The 26887-nt window shown below is 43.1% G+C and overlaps 1 protein-coding gene across 1 annotated transcript in view; it reads left to right on the top strand.

Moving 5' to 3' along the window:
- DST (dystonin) overlaps positions 1-26887 on the top strand; it is a 1076884-nt gene that overhangs the window by 612594 nt on the left and 437403 nt on the right. Inside the window, exons 10-14 of the mRNA XM_063919308.1 lie at positions 9240-9352; positions 9433-9539; positions 11718-11837; positions 15652-15747; positions 15828-15955. Of these exons, the coding sequence (XP_063775378.1) occupies positions 9240-9352; positions 9433-9539; positions 11718-11837; positions 15652-15747; positions 15828-15955 (564 nt within the window). The remainder of the gene's footprint in view (positions 1-9239; positions 9353-9432; positions 9540-11717; positions 11838-15651; positions 15748-15827; positions 15956-26887) is intronic.

Here is a 26887-nt window from a genome sequence, read left to right as displayed (position 1 = left end):
GGTGGCTTCCTACGAAGCAAGCCCATTCGGCAGATTCCACGCAAGAACTTTCCAGTGGGACCTGCTGGACAAATGGTCGGGGTTGCATCTTCAGATGCATCAGCGGATAACCCGGTCACCAAGGACAAGGGTGTCCCTCCTGTGGTGGTTGCAGAGTGCTCATCTTCTAGAGGGCCGCAGATTCGGCATTCAGGACTGGGTCCTGGTGACCACGGATGCCAGCTTGCGAGGCTGGGGAGCAGTCACACAGGGAAGAAATTTCCAGGGCTTATGGTCAAGCCTGGAGACATCACTTCACATAAATATCCTGGTGCTAAGAGCCATTTACAATGCTCTAAGCTTAGCAAGACCTCTGCTTCAAGGTCAGCCGGGTTGATCCAGTCGGACAACATCACGGCAGTCACCCACGTAAACAGACAGGGTGGCACAAGAAGCAGTCAATGGCAGAAGCTGCAAGGATTCTTCGCTGGGCGGAAAATCATGTGATAGCACTGTCAGCAGTATTCATTCCGGGAGTGGACAACTGGGAAGCAGACTTCCTCAGCAGACACGACCTCCACCCGGGAGAATGGGGACTTCACCCAGAAGTCTTCCACATGATTATAAACCGTTGGGTAAAACCAAAGGTGGACATGATGGCGTCCCGCCTCAACAAAAAACTCGACAGGTATTGCGCCAGGTCAAGGGACCCTCAGGCAATAGCTGTAGACGCTCTGGTAACACCGTGGGTGTACCAGTCAGTGTATGTTTTCCCTCCTCTGCCTCTCATACCCAAGGTACTGAGAATTATAAGATGGAGAGGAGTAAGCACTATATTCGTGGCTCCGGATTGGCCAAGAAGGACTTGGTACCCGGAACTTCAAGAGAGGCTCACGGAGGATCCGTGGCCTCTACCTCTAAGAAGGGACCTGCTCCAGCAAGGACCCTGTCTGTTCCAAGACTTACCGCGGCTGCGTTTGACGGCATGGCGGTTGAACGCCGGATCCTGAAGAAAAAAGGCATTCCGGATGAAGTCATCCCTATCCTGATCAAAGCCAGGAAGGATGTAACCGCAAAACATTATCACCGCATTTGGCGAAAATTATGTTGCGTGGTGCGAGGCCAGTAAGGCCCGACGGAGGAATTTCAACTGGGTCGATTCCTACATTCCCTGCAAACAGGAGTGTCTATGGGCCTGAAATTGGGGTCCATTAAGGTTAAAATTTCGGCCCTGTCAATTTTCTTCCAGAAAGAACTAGCTTCAGTCCCTGAAGTGCAGACGTTTGTAAAAGGGGTACTGCATATACAGCCTCCTTTTGTGCCTCCAGTGGCACCTTGGGATCTCAATGTAGTTTTTGGGTTCCAAAAGTCACATTGGTTTGAACCACTTAAAGATGTTGGCCCTGGCCTGGGCCAGGCGCGTGTCAGAATTGGCGGCTTTATTCTGTAAAAGCCCTTATCTGATTTTCCATACGGACAGGGCGGAATTGAGGACTCGTCCTCGGTTTCTCCCTAAGGTGGTTTCAGCGTTTCACCTGAACCAACCTATTGTGGTGCCTGCGGCTACTAGGGACTTGGAGGACTCCAAGTTGCTAGACGTTGTTAGGGCCCTGAAAATATATGTTTCCAGGACGGCTGGAGTCAGAAAATCTGACTCGCTGTTTATCCTGTATGCACCCAACAAGCTGGGTGCTCCTGCTTCTAAGCAGACTATTGCTCGTTGGATTTGTAGTACAATTCAGCTTGCACATTCTGTGGCAGGCCTGCCACAGCCAAAATCTGTAAAAGCCCATTCCACACGGAAAGTGGGCTCATCTTGGGCGGCTGCCCGAGGGGTCTCGGCTTTACAACTTTGCCGAGCAGCTACTTGGTCAGGGGCAAACACGTTTTGCTAAATTCTACAAATTTGATACCCTGGCTGAGGAGGACCTGGAGTTCTCTCATTCGGTGCTGCAGAGTCATCCGCACTCTCCCGCCCGTTTGGGAGCTTTGGTATAATCCCCATGGTCCTTACGGAGTTCCCAGCATCCACTAGGACGTCAGAGAAAATAAGAATTTACTTACCGATAATTCTGTTTCTCGTAGTCCGTAGTGGATGCTGGGCGCCCATCCCAAGTGCGGATTGTCTGCAATACTTGTACATAGTTATTGTTAACTAAATCGGGTTATTGTTGTAGTGAGCCATCTTTTCTAGAGGCTCCTCTGTTATCATACTGTTAACTGGGTTTAGATCACAAGTTATACGGTGTGATTGGTGTGGCTGGTATGAGTCTTACCCGGGATTCAAAATCCTTCCTTATTGTGTACGCTCGTCCGGGCACAGTATCCTAACTGAGGCTTGGAGGAGGGTCATAGGGGGAGGAGCCAGTGCACACCAGGTAGTCCTAAAGCTTTACTTTTGTGCCCAGTCTCCTGCGGAGCCGCTATTCCCCATGGTCCTTACGGAGTTCCCAGCATCCACTACGGACTACGAGAAACAGAATTATCGGTAAGTAAATTCTTATTATATGCCACCACTATGCACTGTACTCCATTGGTTGCCTACAGTATATTTTCAATAATGTCTCACCTCCAGAATCATTCTTGTGACCAGAGGAGTCTGCAGTCTGATAGGGCTTTTTTCTTCTGTGTTGAATTCTTAGCGCCAGCATCCGCATGGTGTTACAGGCTTCTTGGTGTAGAACAATAAACTGGCAAGCTGTTCAAATCAATGTATTAGTCCATTACAGGTGCCTGCAAGGAGGGTCTAATCCAAACAAGAAATTCAGTGTGTTTTTTTCTTGGTGTAGAAGCAAGAATGAGGTAGAAAGGAACGTCTGCAGAGTGTGTTCTGTTTTCTGAATGTCTGTGACATTTTTGTAGCCGTTGCCATTCAGCCTCATTGATTTTAGAATTCTTAAGGCACTCACTGCAGGAACTTTTTACTTAAGTGACAATCTTGTATTGCATCATACACCCTGTGAAGGTACCGACATAAAACCCGCCTTAATTCTCAGAACCCCTTAAATACAGCAGTCACACAGATAAGGAGAAAGTGCCTTATAAACACACATTTAACGAAAGGTAATGTAAAAAAACAACACAAGCCTCCTAGGTAATATCACACAATCACTAAAGGGCTTTTAACAACATCTCCTGATTAATAGATTGAACACCAGGCTCTCCAAAAGTCCGAGCAGAGTCCCCAAAACACATCAGTGGCAGTTACCCTAGTTTTAATACAGTTCCTGCCAGGATCTCAGGTAAACAACTCCAGGAGACGTTTCAGTATCTCGGCAACTATGCCCTGTTATCTGCAGCTTACATGGATGTGCCAGTGTATCTCCCCATGCCTGCAGAATACCTGCTGCCTCTCACTTCTCTGAAGCTGCCAAACACAGCCTCCAGCAACTTCCAACAACACTACTTTCCAAATCTTGACATTCCCCCTCCCAGGAACACCTGTTCACTTTTAAAACTACATTGAAACATGACTCGGGGTGTGTTCGTTTCACAGGGCCAGCAAAACAGGAAATCCCAGAGGAACATGCTGGGAGATATAGTCCTACTGGGTAGTATTTTCTAAAGAGGCAGGATGTAGTGAAACTAGACAGTAACTGCTGGGTAGACAGATAGTCCCAGCACAACCTCTTCTCAGATGAGAGACCACCCAGACTGCCGGGCTCTGTTTTAGAACAGTCAGGTTAGTAAACAAAAGAACACCCTGCACAACAGTCTAAACCGTCACACACACCACAACATAGTTTTTGCTTTTATTTATGAATCTGAATTCCTCAAGAAATTATAATGCACAGGTTTAAAAAAAAAAATTGTAGTCTTGTATTTTTTTTTAAACAATGGTCTTTATTAACGCTTTCAGTAATAGGGCACATAATAAGATGGGCAAATACAGTACAGTAATCAGAAAACAGAAACTATAACAGCAGGATACTAAGAAGGCAAATAAAACAATAATGTGCGTACCTATGTATAATCAAAGCTCAAACAGCATATTCCTAATACCAAAAGACCCTGCTCTAAAACAGGGCTAAATAGACAGAAGGAATTAACAGGAAGTGGACCAAAACTGGGGTAAATTAAGGGAATCATAATCGAAGTACCAATATGATGTAATATGAGGAGGGGAAACTATAAGGTAAAAGAAAAGATAAAGGAAGACATAAAAGAAGATTAGCAGAGACCAGGCAGAGGTAAGAATAGGAAATCTATATCACGGAGATTGTACCATGTGAAAGGTGGTCACAGTGTCATTTTGTAAACGTGGGATGTATTCAGTAGAGGCCACAAAATTAACACGGGCACCAATGGCTGATAAGGAGGGTGCTTCCTGAGATTTACAGTTTTTGGATATTTAATATTTAGTGGCATTACAGATATGGAGTATGAGCTTGATGCTATTTGCGGACCTGGTTGGGGCACTCAGAAGCACTACAATAACATCTTGCCGCAGAGACATACCTGTGAGCCGCGATAACATGTCCCACACTTGATCCCAATATGACTCAATAACTGGGCAAGACCACCAGGTGTGGAGAATTGTACCCTCTGCACCACAGTGTCTTCAGCAGCAGCTTGTGTATTCTTGTCGTGATCAGCACACTTATCTGTATGTTATAGTTTCCATGAATACAGTAATAAATAACGGAGGAGCTTACTGGATATGTTTAATCTAGTAAGTAAGAGCAACAATTTGTTAGGCCTTGATTTTTTATTAATGAATCATAGACATTGCTTATCTGGAACATATATATGTAGCTAGAGTAACAGAAGGAGGGTGTATTACCACCTAAGGCCCTAATGTCAAACTGCATACTTATCCCATATGATGTTAGGAATGCTTAAATGAGTCACTAAGAATTAATTTGTTTTAGAAGAAGTTTTAAGGTTACTAAATTCATTACCTATTACTTGATGAGGACTTTTACTGACCCCCTAGATTGAGATAATGGGCCTCAGCCTGATGTTTAAGGAGTTGAACGATTATAGGCCAACTGTGCATGAATCATGGTCGCACTGCGCACGCACCAATATACCTTAGCGATGCCATTTGCTAAGTGATTGACTGTCAGGGATCATTTGGGGGAGGTAACATGGGGTGGCGGCAGAAATGCACTGTGTTCGGAGCATGTCTCAGCCTACAACTGCGATTCCATACACACAAAACATGGTGCCAGTGTCTCAGTTCCCAGCCATTCTGTGCTACCATAGAGTTACTCTGGGAGTTGGATATTGAAGAATCTGCGAAGGATCTGCAGTTGCTTGGATCTGCGCAGTCGCCTGTGGGTGTCTCAATAGAAATCCAGGCACCTTTGTTATCTGCATATTTTCATACGAGTACAGGATCGCAGCTGCAAAAGCATAGCGTACAACTCAGAATCAGGATTAAATAATATCCATGCAGACGTACAATATTTAGTAAGTCAGTTACAGTAGCGGCTCTTGCCACGGGCAAGCAGGACTTTTGCCCGGGGCGCCGCTGTCCCATGGGGCGCCGCCGCCGTGGTAAGAGCCGCTACTAACTAGGATGGCGGTGGAGGTTAGGGAAAGGTCCTCTCCGCGAAGGGAATTTAGACGCGCAGTGAGGTAGCGGAGAGGACCTTTCTGTGCGGCGCTATGGGAGAGACGTCATGACGTCTCTCCCATAGATCAGAGGAGACTGAGTGCAGTGGTCGGGAAGCAGGAATGGGGCTGGTAAGTATTTTTTATTTTTTTACTAGGGGCACACTAAGGGGGGCAAAACTACTGGGGCCACAACTAATGGGGTCACAGCTGCAGAGGGCACAAGGAGGAAACTTTCGCCCTGGGCGCCACAAGGTCTAGAACCGGCCCTGGTCAGTTACTTATGTAAGCTAGATCATTCAGTTCACTGTATGAAACCAGGCCACTAGCTGTATAATAATTGGCCATGGCATGTCCTGAGATCAGCATATACAGGGGTAACCATTAATAATTATAGCAATCCAGGTGCTACAGTATTATACAATTTGCAAACTAAAAGGAAAGTAACACAAAAGATAAAATAAGCAGTATCACAATGTTAGCATTATAGTACATAGAACATACATTGAGTAGTCTGCAATAGCAGCATAGGAACCACTAGAAGAGGGGAGCTGGAGTATATTGGATGAGTGATACACCAAATAACACAATACCCCAACGCCTAGCTCCGTGTACATGTATCATATTTTCACTTTTGACCTGGAGTTTGCTATAAAATTATCAAATGCCGCTACAAAGCCCGTAGCGACAGTGCGTGTGAATGTGCAAGAACTGAGATTCCTGTGAATATCCGTACACGCTGTTATACCGCCGGGTGCTTCTTTACATGCCACCATTGGTCGCACCATCAAACTTTACACCAGCCCTATGGAAAGAATGCGCGTCTTTATCTGCAAACACTTCAGTGGCATGACACTCCAAAAGTACGCCCATAAGATCTGGCCATTTCTGTGCATCTGTTTAGCAACCTCTCAGTCACTGCCAAGGAATGCCCAGTGCTTTGCCAGTACATTTCTGTTACCCTGTGTCTCTGTGTTTACACACTGTGTAACGCATATGCCACAGAAGTTTAGGGACTCTCTCTCATGGGCAGTTGCATACAAAACCGTTGCTCAACTCTGTGAACATCAGTATTGTGTGCGCTGTGAGTCAGACGTTTCATGTTTGCCAGTCTCTACGACCTGCACCAGACAACAGTAAAAGAAAAGCAGCCACATTGAATGCCACGCTTTAGAACTTGCACTATTGAGCTGACATTCATTAGCTTGAAGTATGTTATTAGTAATATATCACTAACAGATTATATATATTGTGGTTCTTTTTATCCTTTCTGATTCATCTTATGACACATTGGTTACTTCTACGTGGGCATAGGTGCTCTGTCAGTATTACGTTTGGCACAGGGCTGGTGGAAACATAAAATGAATGCTGTTATGCAAGAATTGTTCTACAAATATTTTTTCATTAGAGTTTGATGCAGTAGTAATAATTAGTTAATTGCTTCAGGCGGACAAATCAAAAGATACAACCAACAGTACTGTGAAGCTAGGGGCTTGGCTACATTTTCATTATATTTTAACTTTTAATAAGAAGAATTCATAGAGTACATTCCAGACATATGTCATGTTTTTCTTAGAAAAAAGTTGCATAATTTAAGTTAAACAAATCATTTGCAATAGTTAGCTTCCTGCTGTTGTATAATTGTGATTTATTATACAGCTAATGCATCTGGGTATCCAACAATATACATTCAGTAGAAAATAGAAAATGTATTTCAGTTATGGAAAAAAGCTAATTGTGGGTCAGCGGGATATAGTCCAACACCGGAATCCAGACCCTCACAATGCCGATAGATGCCCATGGGTAGTATAGGGGTTAGGCTTAGTTTTATGGTTAGGGTTATGCACTAGGGGAAGAGTTGGGAGGAGGGGGTTAAGGTGCATGAGGTTAGGGTTAGGCTGTGGGAAGGGATAGCTATAGTTATCCTCCGGGAGAGGTGGGTTAGTGGAAAAGTTAATGGTTAAAATACTCAGAGATCTGTTGGCAGTCTGTGTATTGGGATGCCTCTATCGGGATTATGACCATAGGGATCCCGACCACCGATATATCATACTAACCCGTGTCAACTAGACAGTGGCCAGTTCTAGACCTTGTGGCACCCAGGGCAAATGTTTCCTTTGGCTCCCCCCATTAAAAACAGGGATAGTGCACGGCAAAGGCGCATGCCAAAAATATAGGGGTGTGGCCACATAATAGTATCTATTCACATTATACCGCACAGTAGTGTCTCAGTCACATTACACCACACAGTAGTACCCCTTATACACACACCTGGTATAGACTCTTATACACATTGCATCAGGTAGAGCTCCTTATACAGATTGCGCCAGGTAAAGCCTCTTATACACATTGTGCCAGGTAGCCCTTTATACACATTGCACCAGGTAGAGCCCCTTATACACATTGCACCAGGTAGACCCCCTAATACACATTGCACAAGGTAGCCCCTTATACACATTGTGCCAGGTAGCCCCTTATACATACTGCACCAGGTAGAGCCCCTTATACACACTGTACTAGGTAGAGCCCATTATACCCACTGCCAGGTAACCCCTCATACACATTGCGCCAGGTAGTCCCTCATACACACTGCGCCAGGTAGCCCCTTATACACATTACCCCATGTAGCCCCTTATACACATTGCGCCAGGTAGCCCATTATACACACTGCACCAGGTAGCCTCTTGTACACACTGCGACAGGTAAAACCCATTATACACATTGCGCTAGGTAGCTCATTATACACATTGTGCCATGTAGCCCCTTATACACATTACGCCAGGTAGCCCCTTATACACATTGTAACAGGTAGCCCCTTATACACATTGCGCCAGGTAGCCTCTTATACACACTGTGCCAGGTAGAGCCCATTACACACATTGCACCAAGTTGCCCCTTATACACATTGCACCAGGTGGAGCCCCTGATACACACTATGCCAGGTAGAGCCCCTTATACACACTGTGCCAATTAGCCCCTTATACACATTACGCCAGGAAGCCCCTTATACACACTATGCCAGATAGCCCCTTATACACACTGCCAGGTAGCCACTTACACACACTGTGCCAGGTAGAGCCCGTTTTACACATTGCACCAGGTAGCCCCTTATACACATTGCGCCATATATCCCCTAATACACATTGCACCAGGTAGCCCCTTATACACATTGCACCAGGTAGCCCCTTATACACATTGTGCCAGGTAGATCCTTATACACATTGCACCAGGTAGCCCCTTATGCACACTGTGCCAGGTAGAGCTCGTTACACACATTGCACCAGGTAGCCCCTTATACACACTGCACCAGGTAGCCTCTTATACCACTACGCTAGGTAGAGCCCCTTATGCACACTGCACCAAGTAGACCCTTATACACACTGCACAAGGAAGCTTCTTATATACACTGTGTCAGAAAGCCCCTTATACACACTGTGCCAGGCAAAGCCCTTAAACACATTGCGCCAGTTATGTCTCCCCACTGGGTGTGGTCTACATCCCCTCCCCGCTATTAGCACTGCTGGACCTTGGGTCTGGGTATATGAGGTAAGGAGGCGAGAGATCTCTATTTAGCAGCTGTTGTTGGAAGTAGTACAACACCTTTGAGTGATTGTTTTAATGTGAACTATGGATTAATGCAGCATATTGATTTTCTTTCATTTGTATGTCCATATATCACAAAAGTATTAATTGTTTTCCAGGCCGGACCTGATTGACATGGATACTGTTGCTGTTCAAAGCAACATTACGAATTTAGAAAATGCTTTTTATGTAGCTGAAAAACTGGGTGTGACAAGACTTCTAGATCCTGAAGGTAATGTTACATTCTAAGCAAGATAAGAATAATAATTGTATAGAACACTTTTAAAACATCATCTTCTCTTCCTTGTTTAGATGTAGATGTTTCTTCCCCAGATGAGAAGTCAGTAATTACATATGTCTCCTCAATGTACGATGTTTTCCCCAAGACACCAGATGGCGGAGAAGGAATTTGTGCAAATGTAAGTATTGTGGACTTAATTTTATCATAGCATAAACTATTTACGTTTGTTGTATTATTTTAATGCACAGGTTGAGTATCCCATATCCAAAACGTTTAGGACAAGAAGTATTTTGGATATGGGATTTTTCCGTATTTTGGAATAATTGCATACCATAATGAGATATCATGGCGATGGGACCCAAGTCTAAGCACAGAATGCATTTATGTTTCATATACACCTTATACACACAGCCTGAAGGTCATTAAATACAATATTTTAATAACTTTGTGTATTAAACAAAGTTTGTGTACATTGAGCCATCAAAAGGTTTCACTGTCTCATTCTCACTCAAAAAATTCCGTATTTCAGAATATTCAGTATTTCGTAATATTTGGATATGGGATACTCAACCTGTGTAATATGTTGTAATCTAGGTGATATACAGTACGTTCAAGAACAAATAAAGCTATTTTTGCTTATCGACAAAGTGTGATTTTTAAACTTTGTAGGTGCTTCTACTCCTTCAGTTTTCAGATTTTATATTTCATACCCTTTGTCAATTATTATCCTATATAATAAGAGGCTTCCTCACCTCTATGGGGGGAATTCAAGTGTTTTGCATGCTGGTGGTCACTAGATTGCATCTAACGTAGCAATTCAACCGCCAGTGCTGACATTACTGTTATGTTGCTCTGTCATTTTGACAGGCTACTAACTAGTTATTATTATTTTGTATGATGATTTTGTAATATATTTTAAGTAAATAGGTCCATGGGTCATAAGTCTCATAGGAGGTTATACATAAAAGTGCAATATTAGAAAAATGAGAGCCTCCATCCCAGCCTCAATGATCAATTTCCCTCAAATAACCAATATATATATAATGACTGTCTGCCAAAACCCAAACTACTATACTTGTATTTCCATATTGGGACGGCTACTTCATTAGCTGGGCAATTTATATCGGTACCAGTGCATACTGTACTGATAGACACAAGTCTACTGGAATACAAGGCACTGTGAGATGAACAGCCAATGTTTCATTTTGTTAGAAAGCATTTCTAAAAAGAATAAACATAATATTCTACTTCTACAATGATTATAATAACTTATAGTGGACATTTAATGTGCCTACGATAATAGAAGGCACTCAGTTAGCAGGGCCACTTATAAGCCAATTCTGTCCTTAGGTCCAGTCAAGGTCCATCAGGATCACTGAGGTTGTTATTAAGGGTTGGAAGACCATACATACAGTGCACATCTGAACATTACATAGCCTATTTTGCATATTTCCACACTCTGATATCAGTCTGATTGTCTAATATATCTGATGACATCTTAATAATGTGTGGCCACTTTTAAAACATAGAACTTTGTTCGGTCGTTTTATTGTTATTTTTTATGCAATTACATATGCTTATATTCTCAAAGTATTCCTGACTAAAACTGCAAAAATATTGGGCTCGGTGTACCAAGGCAAATATGAATAAAAGAAAACTGTATTCTTTCCTCTAGATTTTCTGTTTGTCAGGGGCAATACTGGCGGGGGAGATGAAGCTACAGATGCGCCCTCATATATCTAGCGTCAATATGCCACGTGGCGCGAGATGCCTGGTGTGAGTGAGCCGCCAGGTCCCCTGCAACTCTGCTAGCATCGGGCAACTTTTTTTTTTGCCGAAAATGCATCTTCGTCGCAATGCAATACAACTAGGGTGCACCAGGAAACTGTGCTGATTAATATATGACACTTATATATCTCTGTGTGACTGAGTCTGTATAAGGATATATGGAGCAGAACAGAAATTGGATTGAAAAAAGCTACGACTGTTTCTTTGTAGCACTTTGTATGCAGATTCAGAGACTCAGTGGCGACTAAGATGCATTTTCGGCAATAAAGAAGTAAAAAAGACACAGGATGCTAGAAGAATCTCACGTGACCTGGCATGCCAGCAGGGACTGTTTGGTGTGACTGCAGCAAAGATGTAAGAGGACACATCTGTACAGTGAGCATGAGTCGCATAGCAATATGATTAATCATTATCATACGGACTGTTGTGTTGCTCCCGCTTTCAGTCAAGTTTACTACTGTATATCTATTTTACATATGGCCCCCCTCTGCTCCAAACTCTAATACATCGAGACCATTGTTTTATGTTATCCTGTCAAATTATATGTCATTTATCTTGTCTTATTTAGGATGTTGAGGTGAAGTGGATAGAATACCAGAATATGGTGAATTACCTCATCCAATGGATTAGGCACCATGTAGTGTTAATGTCTGAGAGAAATTTCCCAAATACTGCTGTAGAACTAAAGGTAAGATCTTAACTGTCTTGTGAAGAGCATATACAGTAAATCTGATTCTTATTTACTTGATAATGATTGTGTGCAGTAAAGTAGCTCTGTCATTTCAACCTTAAAACTGTAGTATATTTAAACCATAAAACATGAATTTGTGTAACAGCATGTTTTGCAATAGGATTTATACGGTCACATTATTATGACCACCTTCTACATTCGATATCGGCAGCGCATAGCCCATGAAGTACGTCACTTGTCGTGTACTGGCTTGGTGGGTATATAAGGTGGGCACACATATCACTTGTTACTGTATTGGATAAAAGGTACAATTTATCAGAGTTGCAAAAAGGGATGATTATTGGCTTTCAGGCCAAGGGTGGCAATATTTCATAAACAGCGCAGTTTGTGTACTGTTCACGTGCTGCTGTGGTGAAGGTGTGTCGTGACTGGAGAGATGGCACTATTGTGAATAACCAATGTGGAAACTGCGGAACACCACATGCCATTGATGTGAGAGGTGAATGTTGGCTACGAAGGTGCGTGAGGACCGACCGACAAGCTATAGTGGAGCAGCTCACCGTCAAAATGAACCTGAGGGCTACCAGACGTGTGTCTAAAACAACAGGTCAGCCCGTCTAGCTGCTGTCTGTGCTGCACACGGTGGTTACTCTGGCTGGAGGTTATAATAATGTGTCTCGACCATGTAACTTAAGTATATTTTTCAATTACACTTCACAAATAATTCATGGCTTTTTAATAGAGCAATGGGCCTATTTCAGAGATGTATGTAAATCCGATATTTATGCATAGCTCCAATGTTTTTAGATCTGCGTATGCGTAGAAGCCGTATTGCGCATTTGCAGATCTGGGCTATGATGTAGCTCACAGTGCGAAAATATGTTTATTCCCTTGATAATCCAAAAATTACTTTAATTTTAAATTGAAAAAATCTTTGTGGGAGTAAACTAGCTCCATTAGGTTCAGCTATCACATGTCAGAATATCAAGATTAAATATAGGTGGAGATTCGATGCCTGGGTCTGCACAGAAAGCTGGAAAAACTCAAATGATGTGAGAGTAAAATACCTACGGTACCTAGTATTCCCTGGTGGTCTCCCAACCGGGTACTGACCAGGCCCTGCAGTGTATGGCTTCCAAGATCAGACGAGGTTGGGCATACTCAGTGCTGTTTGAGTAAATCTCCAGCATGTGCAATCAATTCCAGTGTACAGTTACTCCAGGCAAATCATATGGATATGATAATCTGACAAGGATTAATCCCCTGAATGAGATATAAATGATTCTGTGCAATGAAAAAACACACCGTATTCTGATAGGTGTTTGTTGCCCCAATCTGAGACACCTATTGTTCTATCACATTTAAGCAAAGAACAAAAATATTCTTGAAACATATATTGAATGTTCCTGTGGCTGGATATCACAAAAAAATAATAAATCCTAGAGATTCAGATTTTATAGGGGGAGGCCGTGTTTTTGGGTATACAAATCACTATCACCATCGTATTCTAATGGTTGTAATACTGAATAAGAAAGTGAGACAAAAAATATGAAAATCCAACAGGGATTGATCCCCTGAACTGGATATATACAAATCAGTGCAATAAAAAACATACAGTATTCTAATAGATGTCTGTTTCCCCAATCTGAAACTCCTATTGATATATCATTTTTAGGCAAAAAAACAACAATCTTAGACATATGCTGAATGTTCATATGGCTAGATATCACAACATATACATACTATACATTCAGACTACATAGGGGGAAGCCGTTTTTCCAGATAAGCAAATGGTGTTTGTTGCACTGAATATCAAAAATTAAATCAAAAGGAAAAAAGAAAACAGACACCCTTATACTAGGCACCTAAAATATTCACAGCTAATGCTGTACATTATATTTAATCTTGATATTCTGACATGTGATAGCTGAACCTAATGGAGCTAGTTTACTCCCACAAAGATTTTTTCAATTTAAAATTAAAGTAATTTTTGGATTATCAAGGGAATAAACATATTTTCGCACATCTAATTTTTATCGCCCAAAAATTGTAGCAATTATTTATCTATATTTGCCTTCTCCCTTTCTTTTTAAGTATATCTCAATAAAAGTTAAGTATTAATATACTCATATTTTCATAATTCATCATTTTCTTATAATTTATCAAAGTGTGCCCTGGAAAAGGCATATAGCTGCTTTTGTCTTTTGCTCTTACTTAAGACCACATTTTCCTTATAGTTTACAGAACTATTTTCCGGGAGCACCACCAACCCATTGCTGAATTTATTTGTTTATGTAGTAAGCATTATGTTGGTTTAACTAAATTAATACAAACGCTACTAATATTGTATTCTGTGCAGATTTTACATTCTCTTAGCAAGTAGCTCACAGTGCCCCAAAAGCCGCAACATGATTGACACTCTGCTGGCATTTGGGGGCAGCTTTCCAGACAAAGGGGGCATGTCTGACAAGTTTTCTGGGCATTCTGATGCCAGTGGCTACATGTCTACTTACACAAGCCTGAGGAAGCAGACTTCTCTGCGAAACCAACCTCTAAACTACTAAGACTTGTTATTGCCTGTTCCTAATGTTTTTATATATACATCTACATTATTTTTTATGATTGTTTATTATACCATTGTACTTTGTGTCTATAAATTGTGAAGAAAATAGAATTAATTGTGTATCCATCAATTATAGGAGTTAATATACCTCCAAGACATTGTGATATTATATATAGGGTCCACTACAATCTTTGGTGCCAGTCACTAAGCATTCTGTGTGATAGATAGATAGATAGATAGATAGATAGATAGATAGATAGATAGATAGATAGATAGGATTGGGCTAGATGACTGGTTTCCTTTAGAACTTGGGGCCACACACAAGTGAATAACAGTCACCCCCCCCCCCCCCCCCCCCCACTGTGCAGATTTTGGGGCTGCACGTACCGCAATATAGACAGTGCTGTATTTACAATATATACAACACACATGATTAGAACAGCATATAAAGTTTTTTCTTATTGTTTTGTTACTTTTTACATATTAAGGTTTTTTTTTTCTGCTTGGTCTGTGTACCCCACCTTATGTCCTAGTAAAAGGTAGGGGGTGTTGAGTAGAAGGCTTGTACAGTGGCCACATGCTTTGGAAGTATTAGCTGATAACACCTAGCACAGCTGTGACTCTACCTGTTTACAATGCCAGTCACTGCTGTCACCAGCTTACATGTTTTTTCACATTGTGCTCGGCAAAGAGTGCCAGCTGCCACAGTACATCCCATGCTGTACAGTTTGGTTATAAACTGTTTACTTCCAGGCAGGTCTCCTATGAAAGAACATGAATGTTTCCCATAAGTTTGCTGTCATTGTCTTTCAATATCAAAACATAGAATGACTACTGAGAAACATAATCGTAGCCCTTACCGTATATACAGTAATGAGTCTATTTATTGACTCCTACGAGACAAGTAGGCATCATTACACATGAGCACTATCAGTATGCTGGATGAAACATGGGCACAAAGCAATACCACAAGCCAATCCCGGTTGTCTGTGCACTCATATCATATCACTGTGTACTGTCCACACTTTCTTCATAGGGTACAATGAATACTGTTGATGCCAGTGGACTTGTGTTAACTAGGCAGTGATTGTAATTTAGAGCAAACGTACTGGGGATGCAGAGAAAACACGAGTGCTATGGGCATTGGTCATCTGCTGCTGCTAATGGCTGATAATAGTAAATAGAACAAGGACAATATTAGACATGTGATAGCTGTGTTTATAATGGGCATTTGCTTTACCTTTGCAGGCACTTTATAACCAGTACTTGCAATTTAAAGAGAAGGACATCCCACCAAAGGAAACAGAGAAATCAAAGATTAAGCACCTGTACACATTGCTGGAAGTAAGTGTACCCATGCTGGTGTGATGGGTCTGTGTGGTGCCATACAATACTTTATATTAAGTCTTTTGTTTATTTTTAAGACTTGGATTGAGTTTGGTCGAATAAAGCTCTGCCAGGGATACCATCCAAACGATATAGAGAAAGAATGGGGAAAACTAATCATCGCTATGTTTGAAAGAGAGAAAGCAATCAGGCCTGAAATAGAAAGGTATGAGTATCTGTTTCATTATTTCTACTGCCTAATTTCTGCATTGGCAGAAATATTATATTATATACACTAGATATGTCTCATGAATGTCATTCTCTCGGATAGAGGTATTCTTGCAGAACAGCAGTGTATATGTGCTTCTATAAACCTAACTGCTCCGGTCTCATGAGCTACATTTGCAGTTCTTTTATCCCTGGCTGATATGGAACATCAGGTGAAGCACAGCTGAATTCAAGAACTACATGTCAAAAAGGTCACAACAATTAAATAGCTTGCTTTATCTAGCCTAATATTAATGTCATCAGTAAAGAAAAACATTCACGCTCCCACCACTTTAATACCACCATTTCAATAAAATAAAATTTTCAGACCTTCTTCTAAAATGTATACGTATCTTAATGTAGAAAAACAAATGTCCTGATTGACTGACTCATCAACGCCTAGCCCAAATTTATGGTCCTAGAAACATGACATTTGGGTAGTATATTCCTTCCATGACATAAGCACCCATTAAGCAGGGATTTTTCAAAATTCAACCCATAAGGGGGTAAAAAGGGATAAAATATGTTTTCATCAATTCCTCAATATCTCTAAGGCCCAATTGGTTTACAGTGCTTTCCCACACAAATACAATACATAAAAATTTAATTTTGATTTTGCTCTGATCAACCGCAAAAGGGGTAAATCTGGATTGCGGAGTGCCAATCTGACCCTCAACACCGACAAAGGCTACCATAATTAATCACACTCTTACTTCAGTCATTCGGAGGGACAGAAATGGAGTACAGGTCTCTGAACTCTGTGGTGCAATTGAATGATGCGGCCACTACCCCATTGAGTTCTTCAACACCCTTAACCTATCTGGCTTCTCCTCGCAGTGATGTTGCTGCAGAACCTCAACCCGCTCCTTACTCTGCAGTGGCACCAGGCTGTGAGTATGGTGGCCAATACCGGGATCGGCGGGATCCCGGGATTTAGGGCGAAAAAACGTCCGGGATTCAATCCCGGGATTGGAAGCTACAATCCCAGGGATTGAGGGATCAGCGCTGCCGGGCTTCCTCCTTCCGACTCCCCAGTGCAGCGTGAGAGGTCACACTGCGCTGTCAACCGCCGCTGGGAGCCGCCAGGAGAGAGCGGAGGATGTTTCCCACCCACCCGCCCCTGGTATATGGTGAGTTATGTGTGCGGGGCGAGGGGGCGGCCACATAGTTAAAAACCGGGATTGGCCATTTTTCATTCCCGATACCCCGGGATTGAAAAAATTGCCCGGGATTGGCTTCCCTAGCTGTGAGTGAAGGCCGTCCACAGGAATGTCATCGGGGCCACAGTGTTCATGGGCTGTGCTCGGGGAGAGTTCGTGTTCATACTTTGCATACCACTCACAGAGTACCCTTGTGATTTTAAGAGGCTGCAGTTCCCCTTGAAGGTCTGCTTGAAAATTACCATCAACAAGTCCCAAGGGCAGTCGCTGAAGGTGGGAGAAGATCGGTTCAGGGAATATCGCTTTCTAACATGGGCAGTTCCACGTGGTCTGCTCCAGAGTGAGCTTACCCAGTAGCCTGGTGATCCTAGCACCTGAGGGAGATCCTTAAGTAGAGGAAAAAAAGGTTTACATACGTTTTATTACCCACCATCAATTTATTCATATTAAAATTTGTTCATCTTCATTTATTTTTCAAAAACATTTTTATTGACAGGAGGAATCAATAACAAACACTGGAGCAGATGTATTAACCTGGAGCCGGCATAAGGAAGTGATAAACCAGTGATAAATGCAAGGTGATAAACACACCAGCCTATCAGCTCCCATATGTAAATTAACAGTTAGGAGCTGATTGGCTGGTGCATTATCACCTTTCACTTAACAATGCTTTATCACTGGTTTATCACTTCCTTATGCCTTCTACAGGTTAATACATCTACCCCAATATATGTATACAGTACAAATAGGCATGGATAGAATAAAACGATCCATTGGTACCTTACATCAGTCAAAAGAAGAGGTAGAGATCACACAATATTAAAAAAATATATGCAGAGTAGTACATTAAGGAAAAATACCTAGTCAGGTTAAATAAAAAGCTGCCTTAAATAGGGAAGAGTATATCCCTGACCAGAAGCAATTCAAAAAGGAGCACCAGAGTCAAGGACTTCTAAATTATACCATTTGATAGACTGGAAACATTTCCGTAAAGCTTCTTTAATTAATGGGGATAAAGTATGAACATATGGGAGCCAAATATTAAAATGCTTCTCCGTTAACTTTTCTTTTTGTAACGTAATGTTGGTCCAATCTAAGTGAAACAGATGTGAGATTCTGGGGTGTAGTAATTAAATAGAAACAGGGTCAGCAGAAATCCATTGGGAGAGCATCGTTTTTTTTGCGGCAGCAGTCAATTTGATTAGTAAAATACGGTTCCCTTTAGACAGTTTAGTGGGGAGAGTCTTAGGGTAAATGCCCCACAATGCCCAGGTTTTATCAGTAATAAATGGTATTTTCAAATCATTTGTAATATGCGATTGAAGAGCATGCCATAGGGTCGGCACTTTTGGGCAGGACCACAAACAGTGAACAAGATCGGCTTCTGGTGGGTTACATTTAAAACAATGAGATGTAGGAGCAGCGCCAATGAAGAATCTTAATTTAGGCGTAACATAGGCCCTATGTAGTATTTTCTGATGCATCTCCATATACGTGATGGATCCTAGTGTCTTGCCTAAAGATATATTAGCATCCAGAATGGTCTTCAATGTGAGGTCTGTGAATTCTAGTTTCCATCGCAATAAACCCACATTACCAGAGTCCAGATTAAGTAAGGGTCGACAGTGGGTGTGTATAAAAGCAGTTCAGAAATGACCACCCAGGTCGCTGCGTAATGTTCCATCTAGAGTATTAGTCGTATCAGTCATGGTTAAAGTGGACAAAACCCTCTGTACATAACTACTAGCTTGTAAGAATGGGAATAAGGGGATCAATAAAGATGGAAAGCATTCCATAATCTGGGAGTGTGTGAGCCAGACTAAATCCTCTTTGTTTATAAAATGATAAACATACTTAAGGCCCCCTTTATACCATGTATGAAAAATTTGTGAAGTGTTATGCGGTTCAAAATTGGGATTACCCCAAAGAGGTAAAAATAAAGATATCTGTTGTGATATTTTAAATTTAGAGCGTATCGTCCTCCATGCTATACACGTAGATGACAATAGGCTGTTATTTTTTATAAAGTCAAGAATGGAGTGCGGTGAAGTAAGTAATAAGGATACCAGGTTCCAAGTAAGTACAAAGGTTTGTTCTAATTGTAAGTTAGCATAAACATTACATCCGTTGATCCAATCCAAAGCAACTCTGTAGTTAGCTGCCATTTTATAAGTACGCAAACACGGTAGATTAAGGCCACCAAGGGACCTTGGTTGGTGCAGTTAGAATAATGAAAATCGTGGACGTTTACCTGCCCAAATAAATTTGGTCAATGCCTTGTCTATTTGGGCAAATGTACTCTTGGGTGGGATCAACGGAAGCATTTGCAATACATATAGAAAACGTGGGAAGCTGATCATTTTAAATAAGTGACAACGACCTGTGTACATCAAAGGAAGATGAGCCCATTTAGAGAAGTGCGTGAAAGTTCTAGCAAGTAGTTGGGAAAATTGAGGGAGTATAATTGGGAAGGATGACTAGGAATTTTGATACCTAAATAGGTGATACAGTCGTCAGTTGCCCAGTGAAATGGAAAGGAGGTGCCCCATCCTGTTTTGGCAGATGAGAAGAAGGCCAAGGCTTCTGTTTTTGAATAATTTATTTTGAAACCAGATACTGATTCAAAAGAATCCAAAATGGAGAGTAGATGTAGCAACGCCACACGAGGGTTACTAAAATAGAGCAGAATATCATCAGCGAAAGCTGAAACTTTAAGTTCTAAGTGGGCCAATTTAACGCCATGCCATCTATTTTCCTTTAGAAAATGTCAAAAGACAGGGTCTAATGCCAGGTTAAATAAAAGTGGAGATAAGGGGCAACCCTGTCTAATACCTCGATGTAGTGCAAAGTAATGGAAGTTATGGGCGTTAATTGTCAAAAAAGCCAGTGGGTGCTGATAAAGAGTGCGATATACATGTAAGAAGTCAGGGCCAAAGTTCTGGTGTTGAAGGATCCTGCCAATATGAGCCCATGAGACCCTATCAAAGGCCTTATCGGCGTCACAACTTAAAACTGTTACCCGTCTCCAGTGAACTGTGGGTTTTAATCATGGCCGCCAATAAAGAGCGGACGTTATGGACTGAATGTATATTGTGTAAGAAACCTGTCTGGGCAGGATGTAACAATTTGGGCAAAACCAACTGAAGGCAAGAAGCAATCATTTTTTTAAAAATCTTAAAATCTTGGTTCTAAAGGGCGATTGGTCTATAAGAGGAAGCCAAAGTGAAGTCTTTATTTGGTTTGGGTAGGACTATAATCCTAGCTGTATTGAAATCAGGTGGGGCCAGGCGACCTGCAAGAATAGAATTATAAAGTTTGCACAGATATTCTCGTAGGTGTGGGGATAGAAGTTTATAATATGCGGCAGATAGGCCATCTGGTCCCGGGGATTTCCCATTGGGGAGGGATTTTATAACAGACTCCAACTCTGCATCAGTAATGGGAGCAGTGAGAGTTTCCCTATCATCATCAGTGAGACTAGGAATGTCCGCCTGAAGTAAAAAGTCCATGCCCTTAGTGGGTTGGTCAGGGGGTGCAGAGTATAAATTTTCAAAAAATTTAAGAAAAGTGTCATTAATTTTATCTTGGGCTAGTGTTAGCATTCCCTGAGTGATTCAGACAGATTAACTGTATTTAGAAGCAGTGGAGGCGTTCACTAAGTTTGCCAACAATTTCCCGGGGCGATTACCCCAACGAAAATACTTGTTAGACTGAAACAATAGGAACAATTTAGCCTGCTCAGCACAAAGGGTATCATGGACCGACTTAGCATCTTTACATAACAATCTATTAGATTCAGAAGGGTCAGTTAATAATTGAGAATATGATGAAGCGACTTTACGGGTTGCATGAGTCAATCTTTCCTGAAATCGTTTTTTTCTAGTGGCGACATATGATATTATGTGACCTGAGAATCGGTTTCCAAGCCTGCCAAAAGATTTATATCAACAGAATGTACACTATTGTCGTGGACATAGTTAGAGAAAGAATGTGTCAAGTAAAGTTTAAAATCTTCAGAAGAGGTTAGTTAATCTGGAAAGCGCAAATTACGGGAGTAAGTGCGGGGTGCTCTCAGGGAAGCTTCAGGGTAATAGGGGCGTGGTCAGATAGAAGAATTTTAGCTATAGTCGAATCTACAACTCTATGAATTAATGAGTCTAATATCAACCAATAGTCTAGTCGGTAAAACAACTTATGTGGATGAGAGAAAAAGGAATATTCTCTAGAGTCAGGATAAAGGAACCGCCAGGGGTCCAATATTTGTAAAGAATCTAACAATAGTGATAAGGTGGATGGAGCGGATCTACTCATACCTGACTGCCTGGGGCCATCCAAAACGTCTAGCGAAGGATCAAAAACTACATTTAAGTCACCCCCCCAAGATCAATGAGCCCTCTAGCCAACTCTGTAGATTAACAAAAAGATCTGAAAAAAATGATACATTTAGTCCTGTGGGGGCATATATGCACGCCAAGGTGAACCTCTCCCTTTCAATATCTACCTTCAAGAATAAAAACCTCCCCTCAGGATCTATCCATTCGTCCTTGATTTCATAGTGTAATGATTTACTAAATAAAAGTAGTACTCCCCGGGTTTTTGTAGTGTAAGAGGCACACCTAAAGTCACTAATCCAAGTATCCTTAACTTAGTTAGGGTCAGTAATTCGCCAGTGTGTCTATTGTAAGAATACAACACCTGGACGAAATTTTTTAAGGTGACTCAAAATTTTCTTCCTCTAAACTGGTGTGTTCAATCCTTCCACATTCCAAGAGACCAGCTTAAGAGAAGTCTTTAAGCTATCCCTGGAAACATCAGAAACAATTGGTCCTGGCATTATCCGATACCCAGTTTGATAGAACGTGGAAGGAGAAGCCATAATAAAGCGTCCAACCCTCTGTCCCAGCGAGCAGGGGAAGGACTATTGACATGCATCAAGTAAAGGCACGGTTTACAATCAAGAAGGATAAATTGTACCATAGTACATATAAGAGCCATAAGAACATATAATAATTGTCAACTGTCAAATCATTTTTAAATTTTCTGAACCTAGTGGGACGGTTCTAAAAACCATCGAAACATAACAATAGTATTAATACGAATAAAGAAAGAAGAAAAACAGGCAGAAAAATTGTAGAAACAACATCCCTTTGTCCTAGGATATAAGGGAGAATCCCTCGCAACAAGAACAACAGTGCAATAAAAAAACACAAATCAAACAATATTTCTCTGACGTCCTAGTGGATGCTGGGGACTCCGTCAGGACCATGGGGAATAGCGGCTCCGCAGGAGACAGGGCACAAAATTTAAAAGTTTGACCACTAGGTGGTGTGTACTGGCTCCTCCCCCTATGACCCTCCTCCAAGACTCAGTTAGGTTTTTGTGCCCGTCCGAGCAGGGTGCAATCTAGGTGGCTCTCATAAAGAGCTGCTTAGAGTAAAAGTTTTGATAGTTTTATTATTTTCAGTGAGTCCTGCTGGCAACAGGCTCACTGCAACGAGGGACCTAGGGGAGAAGAAGTGAACTCACCTGCGTGCAGGATGGATTTGCTTCTTAGGCTACTGGACACTAGCTCCAGAGGGACGATCACAGGTACAGCCTGGATGGGTCACCGGAGCCGCGCCGCCGACCCCCTTGCAGATGCCGAAGTAAGAAGAGGTCCAGAAACCGGCGGCTGAAGGCTTTTCAGTCTTCATGAGGTAGCGCACAGCACTGCAGCTGTGCGCCATTGCGCTCAGGCACACTTCACACCGGCGGTCACTGAGGGTGCAGGGCGCTGGGGGGGGGCGCCCTGGGCAGCAATGTTAATACCTTTCTGGCTAAAAAGAATACATCACATATAGTCCATGAGGCTATATGGATGTATTTCACCCCTGCCAGGTCTCAGAAAAACCGGGAGAAGAGCCCGCCGGAATAGGGGGCGGGGCCTATCTCCTCAGCACACAGCGCCATTTTCCTACACAGCTCCGCTGCTAGGAAGGCTCCCAGGCTCTCCCCTGCACTGCACTACAGAAACAGGGTAAAAAACAGAGAGGGGGGGCATTTTTTGGCGATATTATATATATATTTAAGCAGCTATAAGGAAACAACACTTATATAAGGTTGTTCCTATATAATTATAGCGCTTTGGTGTGTGCTGGCAAACTCTCCCTCTGTCTCCCCAAAGGGCTAGTGGGGTCCTGTCTTCTATCAGAGTATTCCCTGTGTGTCTGCTGTGTGTCGGTACGTGTGTGTCGACATGTATGAGGACGATGTTGGTGTGGAGGCGGAGCAATTGCCGGTAATGGTGATGTCACCCCCTAGGGAGTCGACACCGGAATGGATGGCTTTGTTTATGGAATTACGTAATAATGTCAGCACGCTGCAAAAGTCGGTTGACGACATGAGACGACCGGCAAACCAGTTAGTACCTGTACAGGCGTCTCAAACACCGTCAGGGGCTGTAAAACGCCCTTTGCCTCAGTCGGTCGACACAGACCCAGACACGGACACCGAATCTAGTGTCGACGGTGAAGAAACGAACGTATTTTCCAGTAGGGCCACACGTTATATGATCACGGCAATGAAGGAGGCTTTGCATATCTCTGATACTGCAAGTTCCACAAAAAGGGGTATTATGTGGGGTCTGAAAAAACTACCTGTAGTTTTTCCTGAATCAGAGGAATTGAATGACGTGTGTGATGAAGCGTGGGTTACCCCTGATAAAAAACTGCTAATTTCAAAGAAGTTATTGGCGTTATACCCTTTCCCGCCAGAGGTTAGGGCGCACTGGGAAACACCCCCTAGGGTGGACAAGGCGCTCACACGTTTATCCAAACAAGTGGCGTTACCGTCTCCTGATACGGCCGTCCTCAAGGATCCAGCTGATAGGAGGCTGGAAAATACTCTAAAAAGTATATACACACATACTGGTGTTATACTGCGACCAGCAATCGCCTCAGCCTGGATGTGCAGTGCTGGGGTGGCTTGGTCGGATTCCCTGACTGAAAATATTGATACCCTGGATAGGGACAGTATTTTATTGACTATAGAGCAATTAAAGGATGCATTCCTTTATATGCGAGATGCACAGAGGGATATCTGCACTCTGGCATCAAGAGTAAGTGCGATGTCCAAGAAGAAGTCTATGGACACGACAGTGGTCAGGCGATGCGGATTCCAAACGGCATAGAGAAGTATTGCCGTATAAAGGGGAGGAATTATTTGGGGTCGGTCTATCGGATTTGGTAGCCACGGCAACAGCCGGGAAGTCCACCTTTTTACCTCAAGTCCCCTCCCAGCAGAAAAAGACGCAGTCTTTTCAGCCGCAGTCCTTTTGTTCCTATAAGAACAAGCGAGCAAAAGGACATTCATATTTGCCCCGAGGCAAAGGAAAGGGTAAGAGACTGCAGCAAGCAGCCCCTTCCCAGGAGCAGAAGTCCTCCCCGGCTTCTGCAAAGGCCTCAGCATGATGCTGGGACCTTACAAGCGGACTCAGGGGCGGTGGGGGGTCGCCTCAAGAATTTCAGCGCACAGTGGGCTCACTCGCAGGTGGACCCCTGGATCCTGCAGGTAGTATCTCAGGGTTACAGGTTGGAATTCGAGAAGTCTCCCCCTCGCCGGTTCCTAAAATCTGCTTTGCCAACGTCTCCCTCAGACAGGGCGACGGTATTGGAAGCCATTCACAAGCTGTATTCTCAGCAGGTGATAATCAAGGTACCCCTTCTACAACAGGGAAAGGGGTATTACTCCACGCTATTTGTGGTACCGAAGCCGGACGGCTCGGTAAGACCTATTCTAAATCTGAAATCTCTGAACCTGTACATACAAAAATTCAAGTTCAAGATGGAGTCACTCAGAGCAGTGATAGCGAATCTGGAAGAAGGGGATTTTATGGTGTCCTTGGACATCAAGGATGCTTACCTTCATGTCCCAATTTGCCCTTCACACCAAGGGTACCTCAGGTTCGTGGTACAAAACTGTCATTATCCGTTTCAGACGCTGCCGTTTGGATTGTCCACGGCACCCAGGGTCTTTACCAAGGTAATGGCCGAAATGATGATCCTTCTTCGAAGAGAAGGCGTATTCATTATCCCTTACTTGGACGATCTCCTGATAAGGGCAAGATCCAGAGAACAGCTGGAGGTCGGAGTAGCACTAACTCAAGTAGTGCTCCAACAGCACGGGTGGATTCTGAATTTTCCAAAATCCCAACTGATCCCGACGACACGTCTGCTGTTCCTAGGGATGATTCTGGACACTGTTCAGAAAAAGGTATTTCTTCCGGAGGAGAAAGCCAGGGAGTTATCCGAACTCGTCAGGAACCTCCTAAAACCAGGGACAGTGTCTGTGCATCAATGCACAAGAGTCCTGGGAAAAATGGTGGCTTCTTACGAAGCGATTCCATTCGGCAGATTCCATGCACGAATTTTTCAGTGGGATCTGCTAGACAAATGGTCCGGATCGCATCTGCAGATGCATCAGCGGATAAAATTGTCGACAAGGACAAGGGTCTCTCTGCTATGGTGGTTGCAGAGTGCTCATCTGTTAGAGGGCCGCAGATTCGGCATACAGAACTGGGTCCTAGTGACCACGGATGCCAGCCTGAGAGGCTGGGGAGCGGTCACACAAGGAAGAAACTTCCAGGGCGTGTGGTCAAGCCTGGAAACGTCTCTTCACATAAATATACTGGAACTAAGAGCAATCTACAATGCTCTAAGCCTGGCAAAACCTCTGCTTCAGGGTCAGCCGGTGTTGATCCAGTCGGACAACATCACGGCAGTCGCCCACGTAAACAGACAGGGCGGCACAAGAAGCAGGAGGGCAATGGCAGAAGCTGCAAGGATTCTTCGCTGGGCGGAAAATCATGTGATAGCACTGTCAGCAGTGTTCATCCCGGGAGTGGACAACTGGGAAGCAGACTTCCTCAGCAGACACGATCTTCACCCGGGAGAGTGGGGACTTCATCCAGAAGTCTTCCACATGATTGTAGTCCATTGGGAAAGACCAATGGTGGACATGATGGCGTCCCGCCTCAACAAAAAACTGGACAGGTATTGCGCCAGGTCAAGAGACCCTCAGGCAATAGCTGTGGACGCTCTGGTAACACCATGGGTGTACCAGTCAGTGTATGTGTTCCCTCCTCTGCCTCTCATACCCAAGGTACTGAGAATTATACGGCAAAGGGGAGTAAGAACGATACTAGTGGCTCCGGACTGGCCAAGAAGGACTTGGTACCCGGAACTTCAGGAGATGCTCACGGAAGATCCGTGGCCTCTACCTCTAAGAAGGGATCTGCTTCAGCAGGGACCGTGTCTATTCCAAGACTTACCGCGGCTGCGTTTGACGGCATGGCGGTTGAACGCCGGATCCTAAGGGAAAAAGGCATTCCGGAAGAGGTCATCCCTACCCTGGTCAAAGCCAGGAAGGAGGTGACTGCACAACATTATCACCGCATTTGGAGAAAATATGTTGCATGGTGTGAGGCCAGGAAGGCCCCGACAGAGGAATTTCAACTGGGTCGATTCCTACATTTCCTGCAAACAGGATTATCTATGGGCCTCAAATTAGGGTCCATTAAGGTTCAAACAAATCCCATTGGTTTGAGCCACTCAAATCGGTAGATTTGAAATATCTTACATGGAAAGTAACCATGCTACTGGCCCTGGCTTCAGCCAGGAGAGTGTCGGAATTGGCGGCTTTATCGTATAAAAGCCCATATCTGATTTTCCATTCGGACAGGGCAGAATTGAGGA

The sequence above is a fragment of the Pseudophryne corroboree genome, chromosome 4 (assembly GCF_028390025.1).
Source record: "Pseudophryne corroboree isolate aPseCor3 chromosome 4, aPseCor3.hap2, whole genome shotgun sequence".
Classification (NCBI taxonomy): Eukaryota; Metazoa; Chordata; class Amphibia; order Anura; family Myobatrachidae; genus Pseudophryne; species Pseudophryne corroboree.
The sequence above is the reverse complement of the archived record's forward strand: the minus strand, read 5'-3'. Positions and strand labels throughout refer to the sequence as shown.